The 26143-nt window shown below is 31.4% G+C and overlaps 2 protein-coding genes and 1 long non-coding RNA gene across 4 annotated transcripts; 1 reads left to right on the top strand and 2 right to left on the bottom strand.

Annotated features, from left to right (window-relative positions):
• On the bottom strand, positions 593-8176 carry LOC18607938 (LAG1 longevity assurance homolog 2). The gene is made up of 6 exons (XM_007042364.2): positions 7743-8176; positions 4974-5182; positions 2952-3107; positions 1873-2058; positions 1605-1783; positions 593-934 (listed from the first exon to the last, which is right to left on the bottom strand). The coding sequence occupies exons 1-6, from the start codon at positions 7860-7862 to the stop codon at positions 915-917; spliced, it is 870 nt and encodes a 289-aa protein (XP_007042426.2). The 5' UTR covers positions 7863-8176; the 3' UTR covers positions 593-914.
• On the top strand, positions 12736-16068 carry LOC108661001. The gene is made up of 3 exons (XR_001926851.1): positions 12736-12918; positions 13203-13277; positions 15680-16068. It is a non-coding gene; the product is annotated as an uncharacterized LOC108661001 (long non-coding RNA).
• Positions 16238-19147, bottom strand: LOC18607939 (abscisic acid 8'-hydroxylase 4). 2 transcript variants are annotated; one of them, XM_007042365.2, is made up of 9 exons: positions 18751-19147; positions 18294-18618; positions 17863-18012; positions 17523-17771; positions 17332-17421; positions 17166-17244; positions 16956-17062; positions 16741-16859; positions 16238-16588 (listed from the first exon to the last, which is right to left on the bottom strand). In XM_007042365.2, the coding sequence occupies exons 1-9, from the start codon at positions 18954-18956 to the stop codon at positions 16417-16419; spliced, it is 1497 nt and encodes a 498-aa protein (XP_007042427.2). In that variant the 5' UTR covers positions 18957-19147; the 3' UTR covers positions 16238-16416. The 2 variants fall into 2 exon arrangements, with proteins under 2 accessions (XP_007042427.2, XP_017972083.1); XM_018116594.1 differs by having other exon boundaries at positions 16741-16862.

Genomic DNA, 26143 nt, shown 5'->3' on the forward strand with positions numbered 1-26143 from the left:
CTGGCTAGCTCAGCTAGCCGAGCAGCCAAGCCGCTTTGAAATGTTCTTCTACAGTTTTCTCCCCGTTTGTTTCTTTGCGTGAATACTGATGAAATTAAAGTCGTTAAGATAATATTTTTAAGTATAATCACACCTTACTTACAAAAGAAAATTTAAAGAGTTTTAACCCCCCCTTCTCATTGTCTTTTCCTTGAGATGAATGTTAAAGTAAAAATGTAGAAATTAAGACTAATTATAAGGTTTACATATATATACACTCATCAACCTTTTACCAAAATGAATACCTGTTGATTTATTGAAGCACATTTATATGTGTTAATTTCCGAGTTAAAAAGGATAATAATAATTTACTAGCGCATCAATAAAAACTTATCTTCTACTTCGTATTTACAGTTAATATGTTCATATTTGCTAGAAAGGCATCCTCCCCTAGAAGTATCAGAAGAGATAAAAGGGCAGCCTATCCAATTTCAAAGGGCTTTCATACCTTGATTTGATTCTATTCACATATATATATATATAGTAAGTTTGGTATATCACGCAACCCAAAGCGACCTATGCATGGTATTTGTTACTAAAAACAAGAGAAAGAGACACATTCAACAAAGATAACCTTCCCTTGCATTCATTTCTCCTTATGATGACTAATCCCAAAACAGGAGTTTATCCAAAGAAAACAATTATACAGTAATTGCCTATTATTTATACAGCAAAAAAGAAATCAAGGCATGCTTGATCATCCTACTTCCTACATCTGTACCCCGAGAAGAATCAATCAAAAATTGAAACAAATAGAGGATTTTTCACCCAAAGTAATATGACCAATTGAGTGCAGAGAAAAACCTCCAACAAGTAATCTCCTCAGGGCTTTAACATTGCCAGCAAGAACAAAAAAATTTTATGAAATCTTCTGTCTAATCATCATCCTCAGAATCTGCATTTAACATAGACAAATAACAATTATCAAGTAAGATGAGGCAAGAGCTGAAATTGCTCATTGGGAGTATATGTATAATGATTTTTGCAAATTAGACAAACTGAATTCGAGAATTCTAATTTTATAAATCAAAGAGTTTTTATTTTTATTTTCAAACATTTTTGGGCCAATATTACAAGTTTTCCTCGTTTTACAAGTCTAATATCAACTATGAGATAAGAAGCCACATGTAGCCAGTACCACAGAGTTAGATAAGAATTAGTAGTTTTATCAATTACAAGTCTAATATCAAGTTTTCCTTCTTTTACATTGAAACTTAAATGATGTTACCATGCATTCGGTAGGTATATTTTTGAATGTTGTTATTTATTTTACATCATATATTTAATTGTTTTAAGGTGCTTTTAAAATTGTCTTCCTATCAAGAATTTTTAAATTCCAGCACTTTCATGGTCCTGCTCCTGCTCTCATTCCTGCTCTCTATGACTCATGTTTGGGGGGAGAGAGAAATTTTAACAACTTCCAACATTAAATGACAATAGCAAACAGAAACATTAACAATTTCCAAGGAATAAAAATATAAAGTTGCAGACAATCTCCTTAATATCATAAAACAAGAGACAGATTGATTTTTCTTTTTTCATTTTGAAAAAAAAAAAAGGCTTACCAGATCTAATATCTTCTCCAACCTTTCCTCTATTGTTCAATTGTCTGCTGATCATTGAGCATATAAGAACCCACCAGTAGACATGGAACACAAGTAACATCAGCAACAGAGTATTGCAAACATAGTACAGGAATCTGGGGTATGACTCTGAAAGATTCAAGTACTCCCTTACATCATAGCTGTCAGAGGCCAACCACAAGAGTAGTTAAGTGATCAATCACTATGCAGATATCGTACTGAAACTGAATTATTAACCATAAGGGTAAACCTTGAAGTTCTGATCACCCAAAATGGAAAGAATATTAGACGTAACAAGAGCCAAGAGATGGCAAACAATCCAAAGAACACACTTGCTCCAAGCTCCCTTTCAGAATATTTGAAAACTTTAGCTGCTTCCATAAACACATCACTTGCATCATGTAGGGCAAGGATAATTGTACCAATGCGGAAAAACCTGTAAACAAGCAAATTCAAATCTTCTTCCACTTGGATCTCTTCAAGTTAATTTAATTTATTAAACCAACTCTTATGAAGAAAAGTGTAAAACTCTCAAGTCCTATGTTCTTCCCTCACAAGAATTCCATTAAATACTCCTCAATTCTGATGTAAGCATCTATTCCTAAAAACTTGCAAGTAATAGCTTTCATTGATCTTATTCATTGATTAGGTAATGACTCCAGCACTTGCAACATTAAAATAAGATGCTGAGGTTATGAATGTGATCATAGCAATGAAGAAGTGGAAAAATGCCTGCATTTTCACCATGATTTGATGAAAAAAGTTAACATATCACAGAAGATTTTAAAAGAAGGCATATACTTTCTTCTTAAGAGTATGAAATAGCAAAGCTGCCATGTTGCCTTTTGCCAAAAACTACTAATGATCCAAATAATGGCAATATACCACAGTGGCATGCTACAATCTGCCTGCTTATTGAGGCTTGCTGAAAGTAAATTGAAAGAACAACAAATTTATAGTACATTGAACCAGGGACACACTAATTTGACCATACCATACACTTTTTCAGCTATTGTACCCCACAATATATGGATACAGATAGCAAACAATTTTAGAAAATTTGTATAGATTAATAGAAAATATTAAAATTTTCAAAATGTAGCATTCAAAATGACAATAAAAACGACCAACAAGAAATACTAAAAATTCTTTACAACCAAAGGTTAGATATCCAGATCAAAATTATGTGATCTGGAGAAAATGGTCCAATGATGAGATTCAAAAGATGCCAAGAGGTAAGCAACAATGACTACCAAATAAATATTTGCTTTTCAGATATGTGGTAATGATTGGCAATTTGGTGCACTTCTGCAGAAACTGGTAAGTTACCTTGTAACGTATGAGTATCCAATCAGGATAACAGTAATTATATGATGAGACATCATCACAGCAAAATCCTTCCTTCGAGTCTCCCAAGTAAGGAGTGCCGCAATGCTATAGATGTAGAATCCACATTGGCACGTGTAGTAAAGGCTTAAGGGAAGACTGAACCAAAAAAAAATGGAAGACATTAAGCTGGCGTTTGGTACTTTACAATGCAATGTGATTACAGGTAATGTGATTGCAGGGAAAATAACATTACAGTGTTTGGTATGCAAGCAAAATAATGATTAAAATGCAGGGAAGATAACATTGCAGCGTTTGGTTTACAAGTACTTTGTTGGGAATAAAATGTTAATTTTCAAAATTACCCTTATTTATTAAAATATAATTTTAATATACTTGTATTTTTTATTGTTAATTTTTATATAATATCATCTCTTAAAAATATTTTTAATGTCATATGTTATATTTTTATTTTTTATTATAATATTATATATTTTATTTTTATTTTTTAAAANTCTTAAATATGTTTTTAATGTCATATTTTATTTTTATGTTTTATTATAATCTTATATATTTTATTTTTATTTTTTAATATAATTTTTTATATTGTATATTTTATTTTAATTTCTTTTACCTATATTATATAAATTTTAATTTCTTATATTTTATTTTATTGTAATTTTTTATTTTTATATTAAATATTTTATTTTAATTATAATGCTACAAAATGTTTTTAACAAGGTAATAAAGTTGAGGGGTAAAAGTGTCTTTAAAAACATTGCAGAGTGCAATGTAATGTGAATACATTAGTTTTGGACTGCAATCACATTACATCCCTTGACTGTAATGTGATTGCATTGCAATCTTACATTGCAGTGGTCTGTTGCAAAACAAACATTGCAATGTAATTTAATTGGGCACATTGCAAGGAATGTGCTCCCACTTCCCTCATACCAAAAGCTATCTAACATTCAAATACAGGTGTAAGAAGCCCTAGTCCTCCACACCATGCAGAACTGAGCAATCAAAGAAAAAGGAAATTTAAAGAGAACAGAACAAAATGAGTTGGGTCATGCATCAAGGGAAAGGCAGATAATTTTCAATAAAATACTGATAAAGCAGATTTATTCCTTGAAAGAGAATAATATCCCATGAGAAAATGTTTTGCCTTGAGATGCTGACAAGCAAGATACTCCAGAGTCAAAACTGATACATTCACTCAAAGGAGGGTAAGAGAACATTTAAACCAACACTAATGAAAACTAAAGACTAAATCAAATCACAAGTAAAACAAGCTGACAAGCTCATTTGAAGATAACAATATGTACCTCAATGAGTTTAACTTAGGCTTATCTGCTAATAGTGAAAGGTAAAACGTTAAGATTTGTATCATATAGGAGGACAAACGGTGCTAAAAACAAAACAAGAATGACAACAACAAAAATCAGATGTTGTATGCAAATTCGCTTTCAAATACAATAATACAAGAAAGATTACACATTCACAAAAGCTTTACATAGAGGTGCACGTAAGTGAATACCATCTTTTCTACAAAATTGTCTACAACTAATTTCAAACAGAGTTTTTTTTTTAAAATAAAAAAAAGGGGAAACATTTTGACCACATGAAATGCACAGATTTCACATACAAAAATAAACCATTCGTCTAATTAGAAAATAAGATAGGGAATCTTTTTTTCCTTTCGAGTACAGATACATCCTTTCCATCCATAAATAGAAGAGTGGTTATCAAAGCATTTTAATCCCTAAATACAAGAGCAATAATAGTTTTGGCCATCCTCTCTTACAAGAATAATTACAAACAAGAGAAGAGCCTTTCATGCAATATCAATGTAGAGATCAGAAAAGTAGAGCCTCGACATCTAAGACAAACAGAAACTTTCTGTCAATTAATGACAAAGACAATATATCTTAGTTAAAAAGTCACACGACTGCATACAGGCACAAAATATGAGATTGATAAATACAACAGCTGAATATAAGTCCAGGAATATAGGTAACTCACTTCAACTCTTGATCTGGCCAGCCCCTGAAGTACTCTTTTGTATCTCTGAACCATGGCTCATAGTAGGTGATTCTGAGAACACATGTTTCAACAGTAGCATAGTAGGCTAGCTTCCACATAGACTCCGAGCATTTCACAATTTTTGCCTGTGTAGCCTCATTCATCTTCAAAGGACCAGATCCCTTACTCAACAACCAGATGGCCAACCTCTTAAAGAACATAAGGAAAAATCAAATTGTATTAACAAAAGATCAAGTGTTTTATATACCCAGTTTTTATGCAGATGCACTTGCATGTAATATAAAAATGAAATGAAACTATTAAAAGAACAAATCTGATCTACTGTGTATTATGACCAATATACTAAACATAGTTATTGCTTTCTTTACTATTATAAGCAAGGCATTACATTTTAAACAGAACTTTCAAATAGACGCACATCATTTCTAATGAAAGTAGAAATTTCAAATATCAAGATTGAGGGACAATCAACTTATGGAACTGAAGCATAGATTGCTGGCTACTTAGCCAATAAAGCTCATTTATCCATTCCCTACACCACTTTAAACTGCAATATATTTGCTTCTTCACTTGGAAAGCAGAATAGCCTCCAAGAAATTGTACTAGGAAAATACTTGGAGCAACTTAATGCTCATCCATAACTTAAAATTCAATTTTTACAAGATATTGAAAGCAAAAGCTAGCCGTTGCATTACTAGCATGTTTGCTTTCAAGAGCAGAGGAAGAAAAGTATAACATGAATGCATAGGCTAGATAATGAGAGATGTAGTCGATGACAAGATGGAGAAATGTCAGGGAGGAGCATTCTCTGCATTAAGAAACTGCCACTAAAAGTTCATTTGTATTTTTCGCCAAAGCCTCCAAAAGTTTATTTAACACAATCCTGATGTACATCATAAAGGTTTCTACAGCTACACCTTGTTTGGGTACAACTGAATCAATACGGTACAAATGCATTTGATTCAACTTCCACCTCACAAAGTGTTGCTGCACAAGAGAGAACTTTCTGAACAGTTACCAAATCCTTGAATAGCAAATATTGTGGTGGCCTGACACACTTCTTTTAGTCTCTCTAATCCAAATTCCACGATATCCTTGTATTTTGTTTTGATGAGGCTTGATAATAATTTTACAACTGTGAAATATCATGGGAGATCTATATATCCTAAGGCATCCAACTGGAAAACGCAACAAAGAAAATTCTGTGATTCTACATTGTATTGCACTGATATCTCCCCACCCGACTATTAGCATGAATAATGACCATATGGTACCCAAGTCGTCAATGCAAGATTTAGGAACAGAAATGTTTCTTCAATTCCCAATTGAATCAAACATTCATTCCCATGATATTTCTTGAAATATATGATGAGGATACACCTTCTTGGTGAAACATACACTTCATTTAGCATGAGCTTTTATGCAAAAGGATAATTATCTATCAGTGTAACAAGTATAGTTGAAATCACCCATGCCTAAGCCCTGAGACACAAGGACACTTAGAGTAACAACTTCATTTAGGATTTTGAGACATTGTTACTTAATACACTGCAAGAAAATCCTCTGCTCTGAAAACTTTGATAAATCAATCCAAAGCAGCCCACAAATATGGCAAAAGATTTTCTTAAATTTCAGTTTTGCTGAAATAGCCAATTATTTTTCAAGGTTTATAAACAGAGGCTGAAACTTCGATTGAAAAGCAGGTAGAAACAACTTGAAAAATCTAATTATTGCAAAAGACACTAATCTGTTAGTAGTACTTACATTGCACAATGACTTCCAGAAGACAAGGAATGTCTTCCCTGCACTTTGGTTTCTAGTCGAAATCTCATCCTCAAAATTTTAGGTTGGATCGGGTGTAACAGGTTATGGTTATGGTAGGATAAGACAATATGGATGAGTAAATTAATTTCATTTTGTCTTTTTATTTATGACTAAAACGTTCTCATCTCATCCGACATAATCCTGTCCATGTGGAATTATGGAATTCTACCTTTCCTTCCATAGGATTGTGTAATTCAACATAAATACCATGATGCAAAAGAGGTTCTAAACATTTCAGTCGTGCATATAAAAAAGAAATGTAATAAATAAAAGGACAGTTACTCATATCCTATATAATCTAATGCATCAAACACGACCTTAACACACTTCAATTAACATAGCATATGCTTCTTCCCCCCATCTTCTATAAACTTTTCAAGGCTTAAGCACATTTTTCTCTAAATCTAACCATTTCATCAAAAGATCATCCTTACATATGTAAAGCTCCAAGAAATTAACCTTGGATATGACCATCTTAACCTGAAAACGACTGAATTGCCTGGTGCCACCCAACTACCATTAGACCCCGTCTCTCGTCCTCTCTTATCTTCTTTATTCATACAATGCTTTCGTTCTTTCATTCTTTTTTATTATTGTTCTGTCAGTAGCGACATACTTTATTAACATATCCAGACCAAGACTCAAGTCAACGCACTATTAATTAAGCTCAACCACTAAAGATAACTTTCCTTCCAAATATAAACATAAAAAAAAAAAGAGAACCAAGATTTAAAGAATGGACCTCTGTATAATCAACCAAAGTTGAAAACGGCCTTTTGGATACGAGGAATGTCCATTCGAATTAAAAAAAAATTCTATCCTTTATTTAGCTTATCCATACAGAACGAAATATTATAAAAACTAAAAAAGCAATAAGTAATTTAGGAATCAAAGAACACAAAGAAAGAGATAAAAGAATCTTACGCGAAAAATGAATTTGTCAAGGAAGAACCTGGCGGCAACGAAACCGAACGCGAAGTAAACCGCCAAGAGGAAATGCAACGCGTCTGGCTTGGCGTTGCGGCTCCAAATAAATGACTCCATCAGACACCAGTTTCAAAGAGAAAGCACCAATCAAAATGACTCCAAAATTTCGTAAAAGAACCAGATTCTTAATGCAAGAATCCCATGCACTGCGCTTCCATTGGAGAAGATGAAGAGAGATCTGGTTTTCTAGCCCTAATTTTTTGCAGCTAAAAGAAATAGGATGAAGAAAGCAAAAAAAAAGTAAGTAAGAGAGAGAAAGAGAAGATTTGAGCTGGTTTTCAAGAGAGAGAGGGAACGGGAAATGATAAAAAATAAAATGAGGAAAATAAAAAGAGAGACTTTGAGGTTAAGATCTCGCGTGCTTTATTTAACAAACACAACAACGGAATGTTTTTGTGAGGCGCTACTTAGCTTTGCTGGATTTTATTCTTTTTTAATTTTTTTATTTCTTTTTTTCATTTCTTGTGCCTTCGAGGGTTCAGCCAGTTTTCTCTCAATGTGGGTCCTTCCTTTTCCACGGCGTGACATGTGGCACCAAAAATTTTGTGTAATTGGGATTTTCTTTTTAATGGAAAAAAGCTCATTCCTTAGATTTGATTGGTTGGCTTTGGCTAACGATATTCCAATATTTAGTCAAATTTGAGCACATTATTTAGTACATTTGACTGCTGAATAGTATTCTACATGCTACACCAAGGAATGGAGTGTCACGATTTGCACATCCGTGATTAGTCTAATCTGTATAAATTGTCAAGTCAATTCACATGTAAGGGTACATTTACCTTAGTAACCAAGAAAAGTATTCCAAGACAACTAAAATACTTTTCAAAAGTAAAATCTTCCTTATTGATAATTTATTCGTCAATGAGATATAGTTTTAAGATTTTACTTTTTTTGTACTATAAGAAAATTTAGGTTAAATACTTTCGTATTTATTTTTACTTGAACACCAAGTTTAGGTTAAATGAGCTATTATAAGTAGCACATTTCGGAGTCATTGTAAGATAATCAAATTAAGTTTGCCGAATTAGGTAATTTACTTAGTTTATCAAATCAAACAATTTACTTTGTGCATAGATCTTAGGTATTTTGTTTTTTTCTCATTGAAGAATAATACTTATTTATTCTCTCCAATCTCTTTTTGTGTCGATTGTCAATAAACTTCGTTTAGGCTTGCTTCGTCTTATGAACACGAGACTACAGCATCACACAAAACTTGACTAAAATTCCAAGCCCGTGACACAGAGCCTCCTTATAGGAATTTTAAAAATTTTTATATACTATATAAAATTTTTAAAATTATTTATAAATTTTAATAATTTCCTTAAAATAATTTTTAATTTAATAATTAATATAAATAAATAATAAAAAAATAATTTCATATGTTTGACTCAATTTTAAAGTTTTTTTAATTTATATCAATAATATTTATTTTTATTTTTATTCTATTTACTCATATATTCTAAATCTCTATAAATTTTCTTTCACAAATTTTTACGAACCATCAATCATATTTTTTTCTTTTTTTTATGATGTTACATATGAATTTTATCTTTTACTTGTCATGTTTTTGTTTTTTATGTTATGTAAATTTTATTTTTTATAATTTTAATCTTTAAAAATAAATAAATTATTATATAATTTTTAAATATAAATTACAATGTTGCATTGTTGTTAAGAATTTCATTAATACATTATGTAGAGTGTTGCACTCTTGCTGTAATGTGCAAGTCTAGTAGTGATCATAGCCTACATTTGGTTACCTTGGTGAACATATGCACAGATGTCAAATTACTTACTCCGGGGTAAGGTAAGAGTACCCTCCGAGGTAAGACAAAACGTGACTCGTGAGAGTCATGTATCTCAATAATTTCAACGACTACCTAGTACAATTACGATGCAAATGATATAATATTCACATTTATTATAGCAACCTCAAAACCTTAAGCCATGTCTTCAACACATCGCTGGTTTTGGGTCCACCGCCGATTGGATTTATGGTCCATTCAATCTTGGAAATCCAATTTGAAGCCCTAACCATGGTTGATTCATAACCAAAAAAATAATAAAAAAAAAGGCTGTTCGATTTAGTGATAATTTTATTTTATAGAATTATTTTAGTCTAATTTTATTATAAAATATAAGCTAAGTTCTTAAATTTAATTATAATTTACTTATTTTTAGTTATTTTATAATTAATTGATTTTTAAGTTAATTATTTTAATTTTATGTTATTTATTTTAATTTGATTATTATTTATTAATTTTTATATTTTTCGTAGAAACTAAATGAATTGACTTAATTTTGAAAAGTAAGGTGTTGAAAGACCCGGAAGTTTGCTTGCATATACTTCAGTGTTTTAGCCATAACTTACGCTACAGAATTCTAAATATGCGATTATTGGGCCATTGGAAAGCTAAGAGATAGAGCTACAACTTTCATGAAAATCACTTTATCTAGTTCTGACTCGAAGATAAAGAAAATCGTGTCGAAAAATAGTTGGACGTACTGTGGCAGGAATGAAAATTTTTAAAGGCTGACAATTGATTTTTTGGACCTCTCATTACACTTTTAAGCCCAATTAAATCATAAATCAACTTAGGGAACTATAGGTCATGTTTATTAGTATAAATAGGATGTTAAGTTTATTAGTATAAATAGGGTATTTTTAAGAACATTAGGTGAGATAACTTTTGAGATTCAATAAACTAGAAGTTAAGGTTAAAACTTAAAGAGCAAAGCTGTAAATATTTGTTTTGTTTTATTTCTTAACTTTTATTTTTCTTGTTACTCTCAATGGTTGAAATGATTATAATGTTATTTGTTTTTGCAATCATTAGTAGTTAATTTTTTTTTCTAGGATTGTAATTGAACTCACATGTAATTTAAATTTTTAATCTCTTTCTTACTTATTTTCAATGAAATTTGAATTATTTATTTCAATTTATTCTTAATTAGGATGTCAACGGGTACCTTGCGGGTATCTTACTCGATTACACTAGGTTAGGGTACTCCATAAATCGGGTTCGGGTAGTGAAATTTCACTACCCAAATCAGGTTCGGATATTACTCCTTGGGTACCCGTTACCCGAACTCGATTACTATTTATAAATATTTTATTATTACTTTAATAGTTAAATTAAAATATTATAATTTTTACCAACTTTACAAGCAATTTTTTTTGTTAAAAACTAACAAATATATGAAAAGTATGGTTACTCTAATTATTAATATGATGACATTAATATATTTAAATTAAAAAATTATTAGATTGTTAATTATGTTTAAATAATTTGNAAAAGAATATAATTACTATTATATATATATACTTTTAATATAAATATATTTACTTTCTATTTTGTGTTAACATTACAAAAATTATAACTTATAAAATTATTAATTATAATAAATATACCATTATTTATATAATCTTATAATATGTATACTTAAATAAAGCTTTTGAGATTAGAATACTTTTGAAACCTAAATGTTTTTTTTTAATTTCATGAAATTAAGAACAAATCCTTATAATTAATTAAATTAATTCATGAAACTATTATTATTAATTAACTTGTAATGTCTTTTAATATATATAATTTATATATTATGTTAATTTATAAGGAATATAATTACTATTTTATATATTAAAATATTTTTATGTATACATGTATATATATATATATGTACTTTAAATATAAATATATTTACTTTTTATTTTGTATTAACATTGTAAAAATTATAACTCATAAAATTATTAATTATAGTATATATATCATTGGTTTTTTTTATATAATTGGAGGAGGGAGATTCGAATCCTGCTCTTTAAGTAAGGGATCTTGCACCAACCAATGAGCAAAATGCTCGGGTGCAATATATAAATATTTTTTTTATATATATATATATATAACTTTGTTTATATACCCATGAAGAAGATTTTAATAATTTTTTTTATTTAATCAGGTATTTAAACATGTTAGGGTAATTATAGGGTAGTGGCAATGTATTAGAGTTAGGGTTAGGATAGTAATTTTTAAATTATTTGAGTAGTTAATAAAGTTAATGTATTTGATTTTTAATAGGGTTAGGATTCGAGTACTTCGAAATTAATGGATACCTTACCCGTTGACATCCTTATTTTTAATATTTTTAATTACTTGGCCACCAATTAAATTGATTTAAGAACCTAAACAAACTTGGGAAAGGAAGTTTAGTGTAGACTAAAATTGGGATAGCATATGATCATTTTAATTGATTTGTATATAGGATAGGGATATACCTATAGGCCATATGCAGCCAGATTAGAGTATGAACTTAATGAATCTGTTTTAATTTCAATTCATATAGAGATATAGTGTTTTGGTTAAGATATATATTTTTATAAGATAAGTCAGGAAACTTTTATAAATAATTTAAAACTCTAGTTTAACAATTAAACCCATTGAATTTATTTAAGAAAGAGAGGTAAGATTTGGATGAAGTATGAGGGATATTATGATCCTAAGCTTATTTGATTTGATATTATCAAAGTTATTATTACTATGATTTTTTTTAGTTTAAATTTTGATTAATTAGTATTAATTAATTAGTTTAGTTATTAGAATTTGATTGTTTGGATAAGATTAAATTATTATAATTTTAGTATTTAGTAAAATTTTAAATTAATTTTTTGTGAAATCGATATTCTACTTGTTTATATACTATCTATTCGATACGTATACTTATATACATTTAGATGGTGAGGCTTGAATTAAATTAGTGGAACGAATCCTTATGAAAAGATGCGATCCGATCACGGTTGTCCAAAAGGGAGTCCTGGAATTTCAAAAAGAAAACTTTATACCACCAGAAAGAAATATTTCCACTCAAAATATGCACCTGCTGAGAAAGCAAAGGAAAAATCGAAAAGCAGGATGGTTATATTCGGGGCCTAACAGCCCAATAGCCCTCCAAGTCCAAAAAAGGAAAAAAGAATGGGCGACTTGGCGTTTGATTAACGAGTTGTGAACGGCCTACAGCTACAGTAACTAGATCAATATTAACGTCAACAGATTCCAGTGTACTTCTCGTCGATTAGGCTTTCATGGATTTGCATCTTCCAACGAGTTTCAATGCTGTAAGTGTGGTACTTTCTGATCGCTTTCGTTATATAATAAACGCTTCCCCGTGATTTTTTGTAACGAAGCATTTATTTATTAAGTAGATAATAGATCTACGCGGACGCGAATCAATGCAGGAGAATCATTGGATACAAAGGTTGAATTTTTTTATGTGTGTTATTCTTTAACTGCATGTGTCGTTTTACTGTGATTTGTTCTGATTAGTTAATTGGAGAAAGTTGATTTGTTCTGATTTGTTCTTTGAGTTTATCTTATGTTCAATGGATCCCAACTGGTGCAGGCAGCTTCGTTCTTTGCTTTTTGAAAGTGGAATCAAGGAGGGCAATCACTTGCATGTTCATCTGTTTCTGTAACTGTTCGTGCTCCTAACTTTACATGCTTCATCAGTCCTTCTTGCATTTCATTGCCAATATCTTTTAATTCTTTTAATTTACGTATAAAATTTTAATTTGTAATGACCCACAACACACTGGATTACTTACACAGCATTTTTATTGATGACTTCTTTGATGGTTCTGTTATGAAGGAAGTTGTCTAGTTACTTACCTGTGTCTCCATCTGTTAAAAGAGTCCATTTTGGATACAAGTGTTTTTTATCCTTATCTTTTATAACATGTGAATATGGACTGTTATTCGAATACTTGGCAAATAGCTTCTAGAAGTAGGTCATTAAGTGTAGTAATTTTTTAGAGCATATTGATTCTGTAAGTAGCTTTAGTGTGATCTAGAAATTTTGGTTCACCATTCTCATTCAGCCAAAAGCTTTGATAGTTTCAAAAATTGAAACCAAGAGTTGGACAACTGGTATCCTGGTATAACTAGGTGTATCATCAGCAGTAGTGAGTGGGGGAAAATTACTACAAAAAGAATTCAACAGTCGAAAAATCATAAATTATGGTGATTTATCTTGAGTTTGGTGATTGTTCTGTAAATCAAAATCTCATCACACAAGATTGTTTATTCTTTTTTTTTTAACATTTTTTAGATAATCAGGATCCTGATTTTCCCTTTGCTTGGATACAAGGACTTATACTTTTGCTGTATAAATGTAATATCTAGACTGATAAGCCGACATTAGATTGGTACAGCATTGCAAGTAGAGTTAAGGACAAGCCTGATTCTGTTAATAGACAATTTCGTTTCTCAGATATATTTCCCAATTAGTTTTGTTGGTGCTCAAAGGTTATGATCCTTCATACTAATAGAGATTAGAAATTTTTTGAGATAGTTTGAAAGGTCTTTTTATGTTTTGAGCAAGATCTTTGTTTATTCTAATTGCTCAACAATGACATGATATACTTAAATTGTGAAACCTTAATCATGGTATTATCCCTTAACAATGGGATGGTGTTGGTTGAGAGATGTAGCTATAATTGCTGTAGAGTATGATAAAAAGTGCGATATTTAAATTCTAAAAACATAACTATGTGATTTCTTCTTAAAAAGGGGATGAGGTCAGTTGAAAGATGTGGCTATACTGGCTGTAGGAATATGATTGATGGAGAATTGCCGCCGAACTGTCAATACCGTTCTTACAATGATCTTCCCTACAATTTATTTCTACGATTACTCTACATGGGAGTTGGGCACTTACATGTCGTGTTATGACCAATCAATGCAACATTTCAGTGGATTTCATACACATTACTAGAATTTCTGAAATATGGAGATATTTTCTAGGACTTGAGGTGTGGTACAATGCTCATGGCTGTGGTGATAAACAAAAGTTAATCAGCATCTTAAGTTTTCCCCTCAAGTCTTGTTATGATGTTTGTCATTCTGAAGTAGTCTTAAGAAATTTTATCTATATTGAGTATTTCTAGCCATTATAGATAACTATGCTAGACGTACTGTCGGCATCTGATAACATGCAGCAAGCAGCAGTTGGCACCTGTGTGAGGATGGAAATGTTTTAATAGTATTCCGAACTTATAGTCTTGATGTTGATGGGTCCATGTGAATGTAGGTACAGCTGTGGCACTGTGATTCAGTAATAGGATCCAGTGTAAAAGATCGTAGTTTGGTGTTGCTATGATGGTAGTGAACCAGCTGCTGATGGTTGTGATACATCTCATGTTTTAATAAGGATGGCACTGTTTTAAGGCATGAAGGTGGCAGTGCTAGTATTGCTTTTGGTTTTATCCCAACAAGAGTAAATAATCTGTTCTTTGGAGGAAAGAGTTTGTAAAATACCTAAGTTGTTGGTTAAAATTATCCCCGAGGCGCAACAGGACAACAAGTGCCATTCAGTCTTCTGTTCTCATGTGGGCCATTAACAGTATGCTTATGAACTTGCACTGTTATGCACTGTTCTTTGTCCTTCCTAGAGAATTGATTGAAACAAACCGGGACGGCTGTATTGATCTCTAGTTAATGACCACCAAGTAAAGCTTGAGTTTGTTTTTTATACTGTTGTTTTGCCTTTCACTCTGCTGCTTCATCCTCCAGAATGGTTCAATGTTGTTTCAGATTGATTTACCCTCGAATTTAGAGGTTTATACTTTGTTTTCGAGTACTGTAGTTTGCTTCTCTTTTTTTCTTTCTATGATCGTAATCTCTACAATTTTTATATTGTTTCTTCAAAGCTACTTTTAAACTTTGTGAACTTATCTTCTCTTGTTAAACCTCTCTTTCTCAGTTTTCTTAGTCGTTTTCAAATTGTCTTCTCCATCACATTCACGTTCCTATGCAGTATCATTTGACTGATCTGATTTTGAATCGTGTCTACTTAGCTTAAGCAATTACCTTTGCTTGAAGGGATAACTGGTTGGAAAATTCCAGATGAAGTGTGGGGGACAAGTACTTTGGGCCACCTGTTAGTGCACTGCCCTTGTTTCTTAGGTCATTCCAACAAGAGTGCCTTCATTCGCAAGCAGATTCGGGCCTTAGGAAAGATCATGCATTGGGGCCACCAGCAAAGGCACCATGGCCTTCGAAGTTGAAAGATACATAGGTAGGCCCATTGAATTTGTACCTCAAAAATAGAGGTAGGCTCGTTGTGACGCGCTTTGTTCCATGAGGCCCCCCCCACCCCTCCTCAGTCGTCACCAATGTTTGTGCCCTTAACAGAGAATGTGCCCTCCAGCCAAGGGCACCTGTCTTTTTTTCACACGGGCCAATCGAAACGACAGACACGTCTCCTATTTACGGGCACTTCTGCCGACTGCCACGTGAATCAAGATGCACATGTTGGCACGTGTTTTTTATCCAGTGGGTCATGGCGGGTTGCAAGCTTGCAATATTTTCCTAGTAATTCTCATATTTATTGTCTAGTTGAAATGAAAGTTACATAACAATCACGCATGGCTACAGATATAGAGATCAGAAAGTTGGGAATATGATTTCTTTTTCCCATTAATACTCTTGTTTCTCCTTATTACTACATAATGATTAGTATACATAATAAAAGTTACAATTACTAGCTGCAAGAATAACATGAAGGATAAAGCCGATACGGACCCATAAACCCCATGGTGAAAAATAGTAGGGTTTGGTCAGGAACAGAAAAGTTTTGTTGCTGCAATGCTGGATGAATTCTTTCCCAAATCTGTAACTAAAGGGCATACATCTCTGCTGGAATCTTTCCAAAATCTGGTAGGGAGCCCTTGTTGAGGGACTGGGAATGGGCCATATTGAATCCCACTTTGAGAACCCACCACCTCCCACCTGCAAATAAACCATCATTTCATCCAAACAGAAAGAGACTTGTCAAAATTATTTAGCACAAGAATTTTCTCTTTTTTTTTTTTTAACAAAATCTTATGCCACTTAAGATTATGACCTATCTTTTGTAATACTAAACTGCGAGTAAAAAGTACCTGAATTTTGTTACTAGATGGTGGATCAAAATGAGCGCCTCCAGCTTGGCAAGCTCGTTGCCCGGGCAAGCGTGAACACCGTTGCCAAATGGCATGAAGGTATTGGGTTTTGGAGCTACCTGCTTGAAGCCATAGCCAAGGAAATAAATTAATGTAAACTAGTGTGTTTTACTAGATGAAATTATGCTTTAAACGATATGTACAAGATTAGGTACCTCAAATCTAGATGGATCAAAATCATGCGGGTCAGAAAAGAATTCTGGATTGTGATGAATGTTCCTGAACAATGGCATCACTTTCCAACCCTTCGGTATCAGGTACCCTGTAACATTTAAAATTGAAAGAACAGTGATGATACTAATTATTGGGAAGCCCCTCAAATACAATCAAGGAAAAGAATATTCCAGTTGTAAGCCTTTAATTACCCTTGTATTCCACATCAACTACTGCTTCCCTGAATGTGAAAGATATGATGCTTGCCATCCTCAAGCTCTCTAGTACAACCTGAAAATCAGCCAAAAAAACTCTCAGAAGTTTCTTGAAGTAGGCTTTTCTTAAAACAAAGCTACACGAACTTTAGACAGTACATACCCTATATGTAAGAGGCATGCTCCTTGTCTGTGCCCATGTTAGTGGCCTCTTTCCTCCATCGTTCGAGTCGTATATCGCCTTTTGCTCTGCCTGTAATGATTGTGGGAATCATGAATTGAGACAATTCGATTTATCTGATGACAAAATTCTGAACTTGCGGGAAGGTTTCTGAACTGGAATTCTATGATTACCTTAACAGCTTCTAGAAGTCTAGGGTCATCACGGAGGAATTTGAGAATCCATGTTATAACACTGGCTGTGGTGTCCTGGGCAGCAAAAAGTACTCCAATGATATTATCGGCTATTTTATCCTCAGTCAAAGTTTGCCCCTTTTCATCCTTGAAGTTCAACAAATGGCCCAACAGATCTTTCTCCACCAGCCCTTTCTCCTTCCTCTCGCAAATTATTTCACCCAGAATCTGATTTAATCTTTTTCTAGCCTTTTGAACACCAAAAAAGTTTACATCAGAATTGCCTCCAAGTGATCAGATGTGTTTCTCTGATAGCGACAGAGGAAATGCTTTATCTTACCAGGAGTGCTTTGTGATATGCAGTTCCAGGAATGTTTGTAGGAAAAGAGTTGTAACCTTTATCTACTATCCGGTAGTTCTCCTTCAACTTCTCTCTGTAGCCTCTATCTAAGTGACCAAAAATGGAAAGAATGCCGACGTTGAAAGAGAACTGTGCAGAGTTAAGGCAACCCACATGTTAGAAAATCATGATCCAAACAAAGTGGAGGTCCCAGGTTCAGAGCCAGCATCAATAAAAACAAAATTCTAAAAGAAACCCATGTAAAAAAAGTGAGGAATAGGACAAGAGAATCAAAAACTCTTCACTTGATTAAACGATATAGATGAGCCAAAAAACCCTTTAAAAAATGTTTTAAGCACCATGAGGTTCACATTAGAAATATGGTCTAATCCAATTTTGTAATACTATCTTTCTTTTCTAGTTAAACAAACCTTCTTCATCTCATAAAAGGTGTTTATAACTTGTCCCGAGCCAGCCCACGACTCCAGGGCAGAAACAGCTATGTCTTCGATACCGGGTATTAGCTTCCTGATGGTATCAGGGGCTAGCGAGCTTTGAACCAACTTCCGTAGTCGAGTGTGGTATTCACCCTGGTGAAAGAACAGCGCGGAAGGGCCGATCATCTTCTCTTTGCTTTTGGGGTACGTTGGCTTGAACAAGCGAGCATGAGTCACTAGCACAAACCTTGCAGCTTCGGGGCTAGCCAGCATGACACAAGGGCAACCAAGTATGTGGGTTTTGAAAATTTCTCCATATCTGAACATGAAAAGCAATGGCACCCACCAGCCAAGTTCAGTACCACATGCAAAAGCAGAGAGCTAATAAAGAGAAGGGAAATGAACAAGAAAAAAAATACATATCCTATAGAGTAATTAATAAGGTAAGAACCTTTTTTGTTTTGTTAAAAAGAAGATATTTGGGTCTTGAGAGTAGAGTTGGAGAGTTTCTCCAACATATGGCCAACCCATTGAGCCTGGTGGAAGCTTAAATCTGTTCATAGGAATAAGTCCTCTCTTTTGCTTCCTTAGGAAAGGATACGAAAGAAGAGTGGAGAGAAACAGAATTACGTATAGTAAAATAGAAACAGTCTCCATTGAGAAATGTATATGTTTCTCTCCCTCTCTTTCTCCTATCTCTTTAAATTCCCCCCCCTCTCTCTCTCTTTCTCCCCAATGAGATTTTGGTGTTGCAGCGCTAGCGATGTGTGACTGCCAAAGTATGATCAGTGGATATGCTGAACGACTGCTTTTGTTTGTGAAGATGATATCAGTTGGGGAGAAGGGTGAGGTGGTTCGGGGTTTATATAGAGTGAAAAGAACTTATGTAGCCTGAAGTTGATAGGGACAACAATTTTTGTGGATATAGTGGATTGCTGTAATTCGGCTTCGCTAGTGTTTGATTTGTAATATTGACACTAAAGCTACACAGCATTACATTGACGTACCCCAGCTTTTTCGAGTCGTAAAATGAAAGAGTGACTCCTAGAAATTACTCAGGCCTGGATGAACATCAACGATTAGTGACCCGCTGACTGGGGAAAAAAATTGAGTTACGAAAATGAGCTGGGGAGTTGACTTGCGACTCAGGTTGTTAACAGTTGGGAAGATTCTCTCCAATATTTTTAGTTTCTTGTTATTGAAGAAAGTCATAGGCATTGATAACATCTACTGCATATGGTGAAGATTTTTGTTTTTGCCAATTTAATATTGGAGAATTGCTATATGCATTCTCCAAGGTCATAATTTTGAACTTTGTTTTTTAAATAAGAGATTATGCATCAATTAATAAATTAAATATTGAGATACAATTTCTCTTTATTTCTTGAGTCTTAAGCATTAGAGAGTGAATTTTCAATACCAAAAAAAAAAAAACAAAAAGAAATAATGGGTCCTAAGTATATTCTAGTTTATGAAAATTATAGACAAAAAAGATAAGGAAAATAGTTTTTAACAAGTAAAGATATCAAGTTGTAATTTTTGCTCTTTTAGATTGTTTCGTTATTTTGGATAATAAAATTTTGATAAATGTTTTAAAAAGTTTTTAAATTATTTAAGAAAATAAAAATAAATTTTTATGTTTTTATTATTTTCAATCAAGTCTTTATACTTTAAGGGTGAGCAATTGGACAATTTGATCAATTTGGTCTGTCATAACTAAGAATCAAATAAATCAAATATTTTTAAAAAATTGACTAAAACCGACTAAACATAAAGAAAAATCAACTCGACCAAACATCAAATTGGTTTGGTCAGTTCAGTTTTGGACTAAGAGTTCAAATTTTTGTCACCTTTTTTTTTTACAAATTACAATATTAAAATTTATAAACTTCATCCATAATTATAAAATATACAAATAATCTAAAAAATATATAACATTTGTTCCTTCACTCACATAATTATGTTTTTTACATAAATCATCAAATTAACATTCAAGATTCAACATACCGAAGAGTCAAAGATAATAAAATTAACATCCACAAAATAAAACTATCTAACACAAGACCATTAACTATCGTAAATTATCAACTTGTTTAGAGAGTTTAGGATTTCAATTTAGGTTTTGAAGAAAAGAAAAAGCAAAGTATAAAGGTGACTAGGTGAGAAAAAAAGAAAGAGTAAAGGATGAGTGGTTAAAAAATAAAAATGAAAAAGTGAAAGGTCGGAAATGTAACTTAGTAAATAGTAATTAAAAATTAAAAATATTAAATGTATGTTATATTTTATATAAATTTTAAAATAATATATATTAATATATATAAAAAATTAATTTGGTTTTTGCGTCAATTTGGTCTAAAAATTTTAAAATTAAGAATTGACCAAATAAATTAATTGGACCAAATGTTTTAGATTAATTGACCCAATAAACCAATTGAACAGAGCTGTTTTACCCAAATTGCATTTGATTCGGGTGGATAATTAATTTAGTCCAGTTTTGTTATCATAGTTCTATGTACAGTGATACGCATAACCCACAAAACTAGTTGTGATAGCAGCACAAACAAGTGCCGCACACATCCTAAGATCAAAAATCGATCTTGGGCCAACATCGATTAGGGGCCCATCGACAACCAATAGGTCGCAGACACACCATGCCACCTAGTCTCGTATTATGACTTTAGGCTAATCGTAGAATATTTATTTACTTTAATCTCTTATTGCCTACCCTAGTTGTATTAGACCATTAGAAGTAGAGTTGTTCTAGGATTAGAGAAATCTTATTATAATTAGAGCCTTAAGATATTAGGCAAAGGCGATTAGAATCAATTGCCCCAATAGTCTATATTCAAGCATTTAGGCATTATGTTTTTTTTTTAATATAATTGGAGAAGAGGGCATTCGAATCTTGTTCTTTAAATAAGGGGATCATTCACTAACCAATGACTCAAATGCTCGGATGCCATTTAGGCATTGTGTTATTTGCTTAAAATTTTATGTATTTGTTTTTCACTTTGAACAATATAATTATTTTTTTTCAAAGTCTTTTTTTCAAATTTATTGAGTTTTCGCTTTCTGCATGTTTGTGCAAAAGAGTTTTCACCTTCTGCATCTTTGTGCAAAATTCTAAGTTAGGCTTGCTTAGACTTTTAATCCCCAAACCTTAAGCACCGCACGAATTTTGATTAAAGTTCCAAGCACGTGACATTTGCTCACCCTATTATATTTTTATTTTAGATTAAATTGTTAGATCTAACGATTAATTAACTATTTTTAATCAAATATGATATTTACATAATAATGAAACGAAAGATGAAAATGTTACTTGATAATATTATTATGTCACATCAACATATTATATCATTATTCATTATGATATACTAGCATATCATGTGAATGCTACGTGATATAAAAAAGATTAATAATATTTTAAATTATAATATTTAGTCAATTGTTAGTTTATATTTAAATAAAAGTTTATTTAAATTTTTTATTAGTTTAGAAATTTTTTTTTAATATTGTACCTAAATTATTTCATCAATTTAATTAAATATCAAAAAATTGAATGGATCCAAATTATAGAAGGGTATCAAGTTGTTTGAAAAGAACGTAGTGTTAAAACATTTGATTGGGTAAAAAATCTCAGCTAGCTTAGCTGTGTGTGCATGGACACACGCAATCGCATATAAAAGAAACAAATGAGACGTGGCAGTTAATTTGCTCATTGCATTGTTCTCGACATTCATTTTTTGGGATATTATAATGTTGAGTGTGGAATATTTAATTTTGCAGTGCCAAGTAAAGTAAGATGTTTTATAAAATGAAATTGGTTGAAATCAAAACACACATGCCAAAAAGTAGACGCAGCTATAAATAATGATGTCTTCCTTTGAAAATTATTTAGTAAAGTTTGTCAACTCATGGAAATGGAAGTACTCTCGTGATTCTTTTTTTTTTTAATGCTTATAATATAGAGATCATTTTGGTCTTTAATTTGATTTTCTAATTATACGTCTTTTTCAATTTTTTCATTATCTCCATGTATATATTCATTTTGATTAGAGATAAATTTCAATTTTTTACAAAAGTTAAACTGTAAATTTTATTCAATAAAATTACTAAAATACTCTTAATTCAAAGTTAACCTATTTATTCACATTTAAGAATATTTTTATAATTTTATTGAATAAAATTACTTTTTTACCCACAAATTTTCTTCTCATTTTCATATAAACTTTTACTTGGCCCCCTGAATAATTTCAACAGTACCATTTAACCCATTAAATTTTCCTCTTTTTTTTTTTTGTATTAATCCTTACAATAGTCGTCAATGCTTTTAGTTTTTATTTATTTATTTTGAAATTAAGTTTTTTCAAACTTTTCAATTAATGTTTGAATTTTTATATATCAACACAAAAATTTAAGTACCTTTTAACATATTCAACATACAATATTTTTTTTACTTCTAACTATACACTTTTTTATATAATTAGTTTGACTTCTTCAATATACATTTTAAAATTTTTTAAGTGAATCCTTTGGTTTTTTTATGTTAAATATAATTCTATTAAATACAATTTTGAAAATGAAAAATGAAAAATCTAAATTATTTTGTGTCCGAAAAAAATTGTATTTCTCTACATATTTATTTTTATGATAAAATATTCTCACTTTTCATAATTTTGATCGAAATTACAGAGAGATCAATTAGTTTTCAAAATAAATACTTCATCCCAAAAAATATTTTTCATTGGAGAAGTAGATCCAACCGTTAGTATTTCCGTCAGTTTGATGACATAGCAAGAGTGAAATGATAATTTTACCCTTAATTAATTTTTAAAATTACTATTATATAATTTTATTAATTTTTATTAATAAAAAAAGCTCCCATTTGGGGAGCACTGGAGCTCCCTTGGGAAGCTTGATTTGGGCTACCTAAAGGAGCACCGGTGCTCCTTTCCCCTAGGGATCCCTATTTTTTTATTTTTTTAAAAAATATAATAATATTTTTAAATTAATAAAGAAAGAAAGGACATTTTAATCTTTTTATAATCTCTATTAACGATATTTGTACTTTTTGGGAGGAGTGTTTATTTCGAAAACTAATAGACCCACTTGAAATTTCGATTAAAACTTAAAAAAGTGAAGTATCTTACCCCTATTAATTTTTGAAATGGACATTTTGTCCCAAAGGTGTAAACCCCATTAACACAAAATATGAAAAAACTAAAATACATTTTTTCTTTATTAATTTAAAAATTTATTATCATATAATTTTTTTAAAAAAATTAGAGAGAAATTAATAAAAAAGTTATATAATAGTAATTTTTAAAATTAATAAAAAATAAAATTATCTTTTCAATATTATCACGTCATTAAATTAACAAAAACACTAATGGTTGAATAACAGCTGAATCTATGTGTCAAGCGAAATATATATTTTTTAGTCGAATTAAGTGTCTATTTTAAAAATTAATATAACCATTTAGAATTTCGATTAAAACTTAAAAGGATGGAGGGTATTTTACCTTTATTTTTATCTTGGATAGTGTTTGGATAACATTACATAAAATAATGCAAGAACTTTTATGCAGATGAACTTTAAGCTAATTTATTTATTTTTAAATGTATAAATAATTAAATATAGATTTTATGTAATGTCCCTGTAGTTGTCGTAACGTGCCGGTCCGGGAACCTGACCGCCAGATGGGATGTGAAAACTCACTAAAAATTAAACTAGGAGTCGCCACCAATCTTTTTTTTACTAAGTGTGATTGGCCACACATTGACTCGATTTTAATCGATGAAGCCTTAAATTAATTTTAAGCCCACCGAAAATAACCTTAACTGGTCTACATTTTTCTAGATCTAAGTTCGGGAGTACGGTTACGTCCGGGGAAGGATTAGTACCCCCGGGACGCCCATTCCATGAACGGTACCATTTTTAGATTATCCTTTTATTATATTTCCTTAGTTATGATTATCTTATTTTATCCCTTATTTATCCTAAAATGGAATGCAAATGTGAAGTAAGATGAAATGCATGGCATGAGATAAAAATACCGGACGAATAACCTTTTATCGAGGATATTTTCCCGAATCCGCCCATCATACTGGTGGGACTCGGGATATTCTCTCACCTAGAGAATTATCCGAGAAACTTGCCTTCGCAAATTCGACGAATAATTCCCATCATCAGAGTCATTGTACGTTTTCTTTTTAAAATAATATTTTTGTGCATAATGAACCTAATTCGGGCCAAAACCTTTTATTAAAAAAATTTCTCGAGCCTTCCCATCATACTGGTGGGACTCGGGGGCATCTTTTCACCTAGGAAACTTTTCGAGAAGTACTCGCCTTCGCAAGATCTTCGAAAAATCTCATCATCGGGGCTTAAACTCGAAAACAGAAATATTTATATGCAATGATATGTATGATGCAATATATATATGCTATGCTAATGCAATTATCTATATTTTTTGTTATTATTAATTAATTATTACTTTTATTTTATTATATTTTTTATAAGCAATCTTTTATTCAAACCTAATGCCTAAGATCTTATTTTTATATATATATTTATTATTTTTTTATCTTTGTCTTCACATTTTTCATAGTTTATGCCACTTAATATTCAATGCTTAATTTTAAATTAGTTATTTTATTATTATTTATCTATTTATTTTATTTTTTATTTATTTAATGTCATGTATATTGTATTTTCACAAATTAATTATTTATTATATGTTTGAATTGTTATTATTTTTTATCATTTTTTATCATTTAGTATTTGTTTATTATTTTTATCGAGTAATTTTTTTGGTATAGTCAAACTCTTTATTTATTAAGAATTTCAGAATCTTTAAATCCGAGGCTCTCCCATCGTACTGGTGAAGCCTTGATTCGGATTTCGAACCTAGGAAATATCAGCCCAGGATTGCGACTTCTCGTATCTCGACCGATTATCCCATCATCGGTATGGTTTACTTGTAGTTAATGTAATGATATATTATATATTTTTTTATTTTTCTTCTTAAAGAGTTAACTTTCTAATATGGATTCTCATACTTATTTTATTATAATTATTTTAATATTTAATCTATTAGTTTCTAATTCATGATTTAATCTATATATGAATCTTTAGCCTACCATTTATTTCATTCATTCATATTATCACTTNTACTTTGTTATATTTGTTCTCTAAATCTAACACTATAAATAAATTTTATTTAGCAATCTATTTTTGTTTTGCATATATGCTTCATTTATTTAAGTGCAAATATTCTTTTCATTTTTAAACATCTTTATTACTATGTGTACATATATATATATATTATACTTTTCAATGGGTATTTTATTTTAATATTTGTGTAGTTTAGAATATCAAGTTAAGACTATTAAATCTAGATCATACCTATTTAAACATTAATCCTAAAACTCAATATAATAAATCACCCAACAAAATTTAAAAAAAATGAAAAGGTTTACCTTTGTGGGTCAAGTGGACCCAAGCTGTCAGGCCGACCCGCGGCCTGTTCCCAAAGCACTGTCGGACCCGGCTCAAGGTGGATCGGGCTGACTCGAAAAGCTTGTAAGCCTGCCTCAAGAATTTAGCCCCCTGGTGCCCAAAACGGTATCGTTTCAAGCCTTTTTTTTTTTAATTGTTTACAACCTTTTCTCGAAACAGCGACGTTTGAGCCTAGATCTGAGTATAAAAGCACTCTTTCTCTTTCAGATCTTCATTTTCTGCCCCCATTTTCTCTCTCTATCGCCAGACTCTCTCTTCCCTCTCTAAAAATATCACCTTTCTTTTAAACGTTACCCGCCGGCTTCCTCACAATCGAACC

This window comes from Theobroma cacao, chromosome 2 (genome assembly GCF_000208745.1).
Source record: "Theobroma cacao cultivar B97-61/B2 chromosome 2, Criollo_cocoa_genome_V2, whole genome shotgun sequence".
Lineage (NCBI taxonomy): Eukaryota > Viridiplantae > Streptophyta > Magnoliopsida > Malvales > Malvaceae > Theobroma > Theobroma cacao.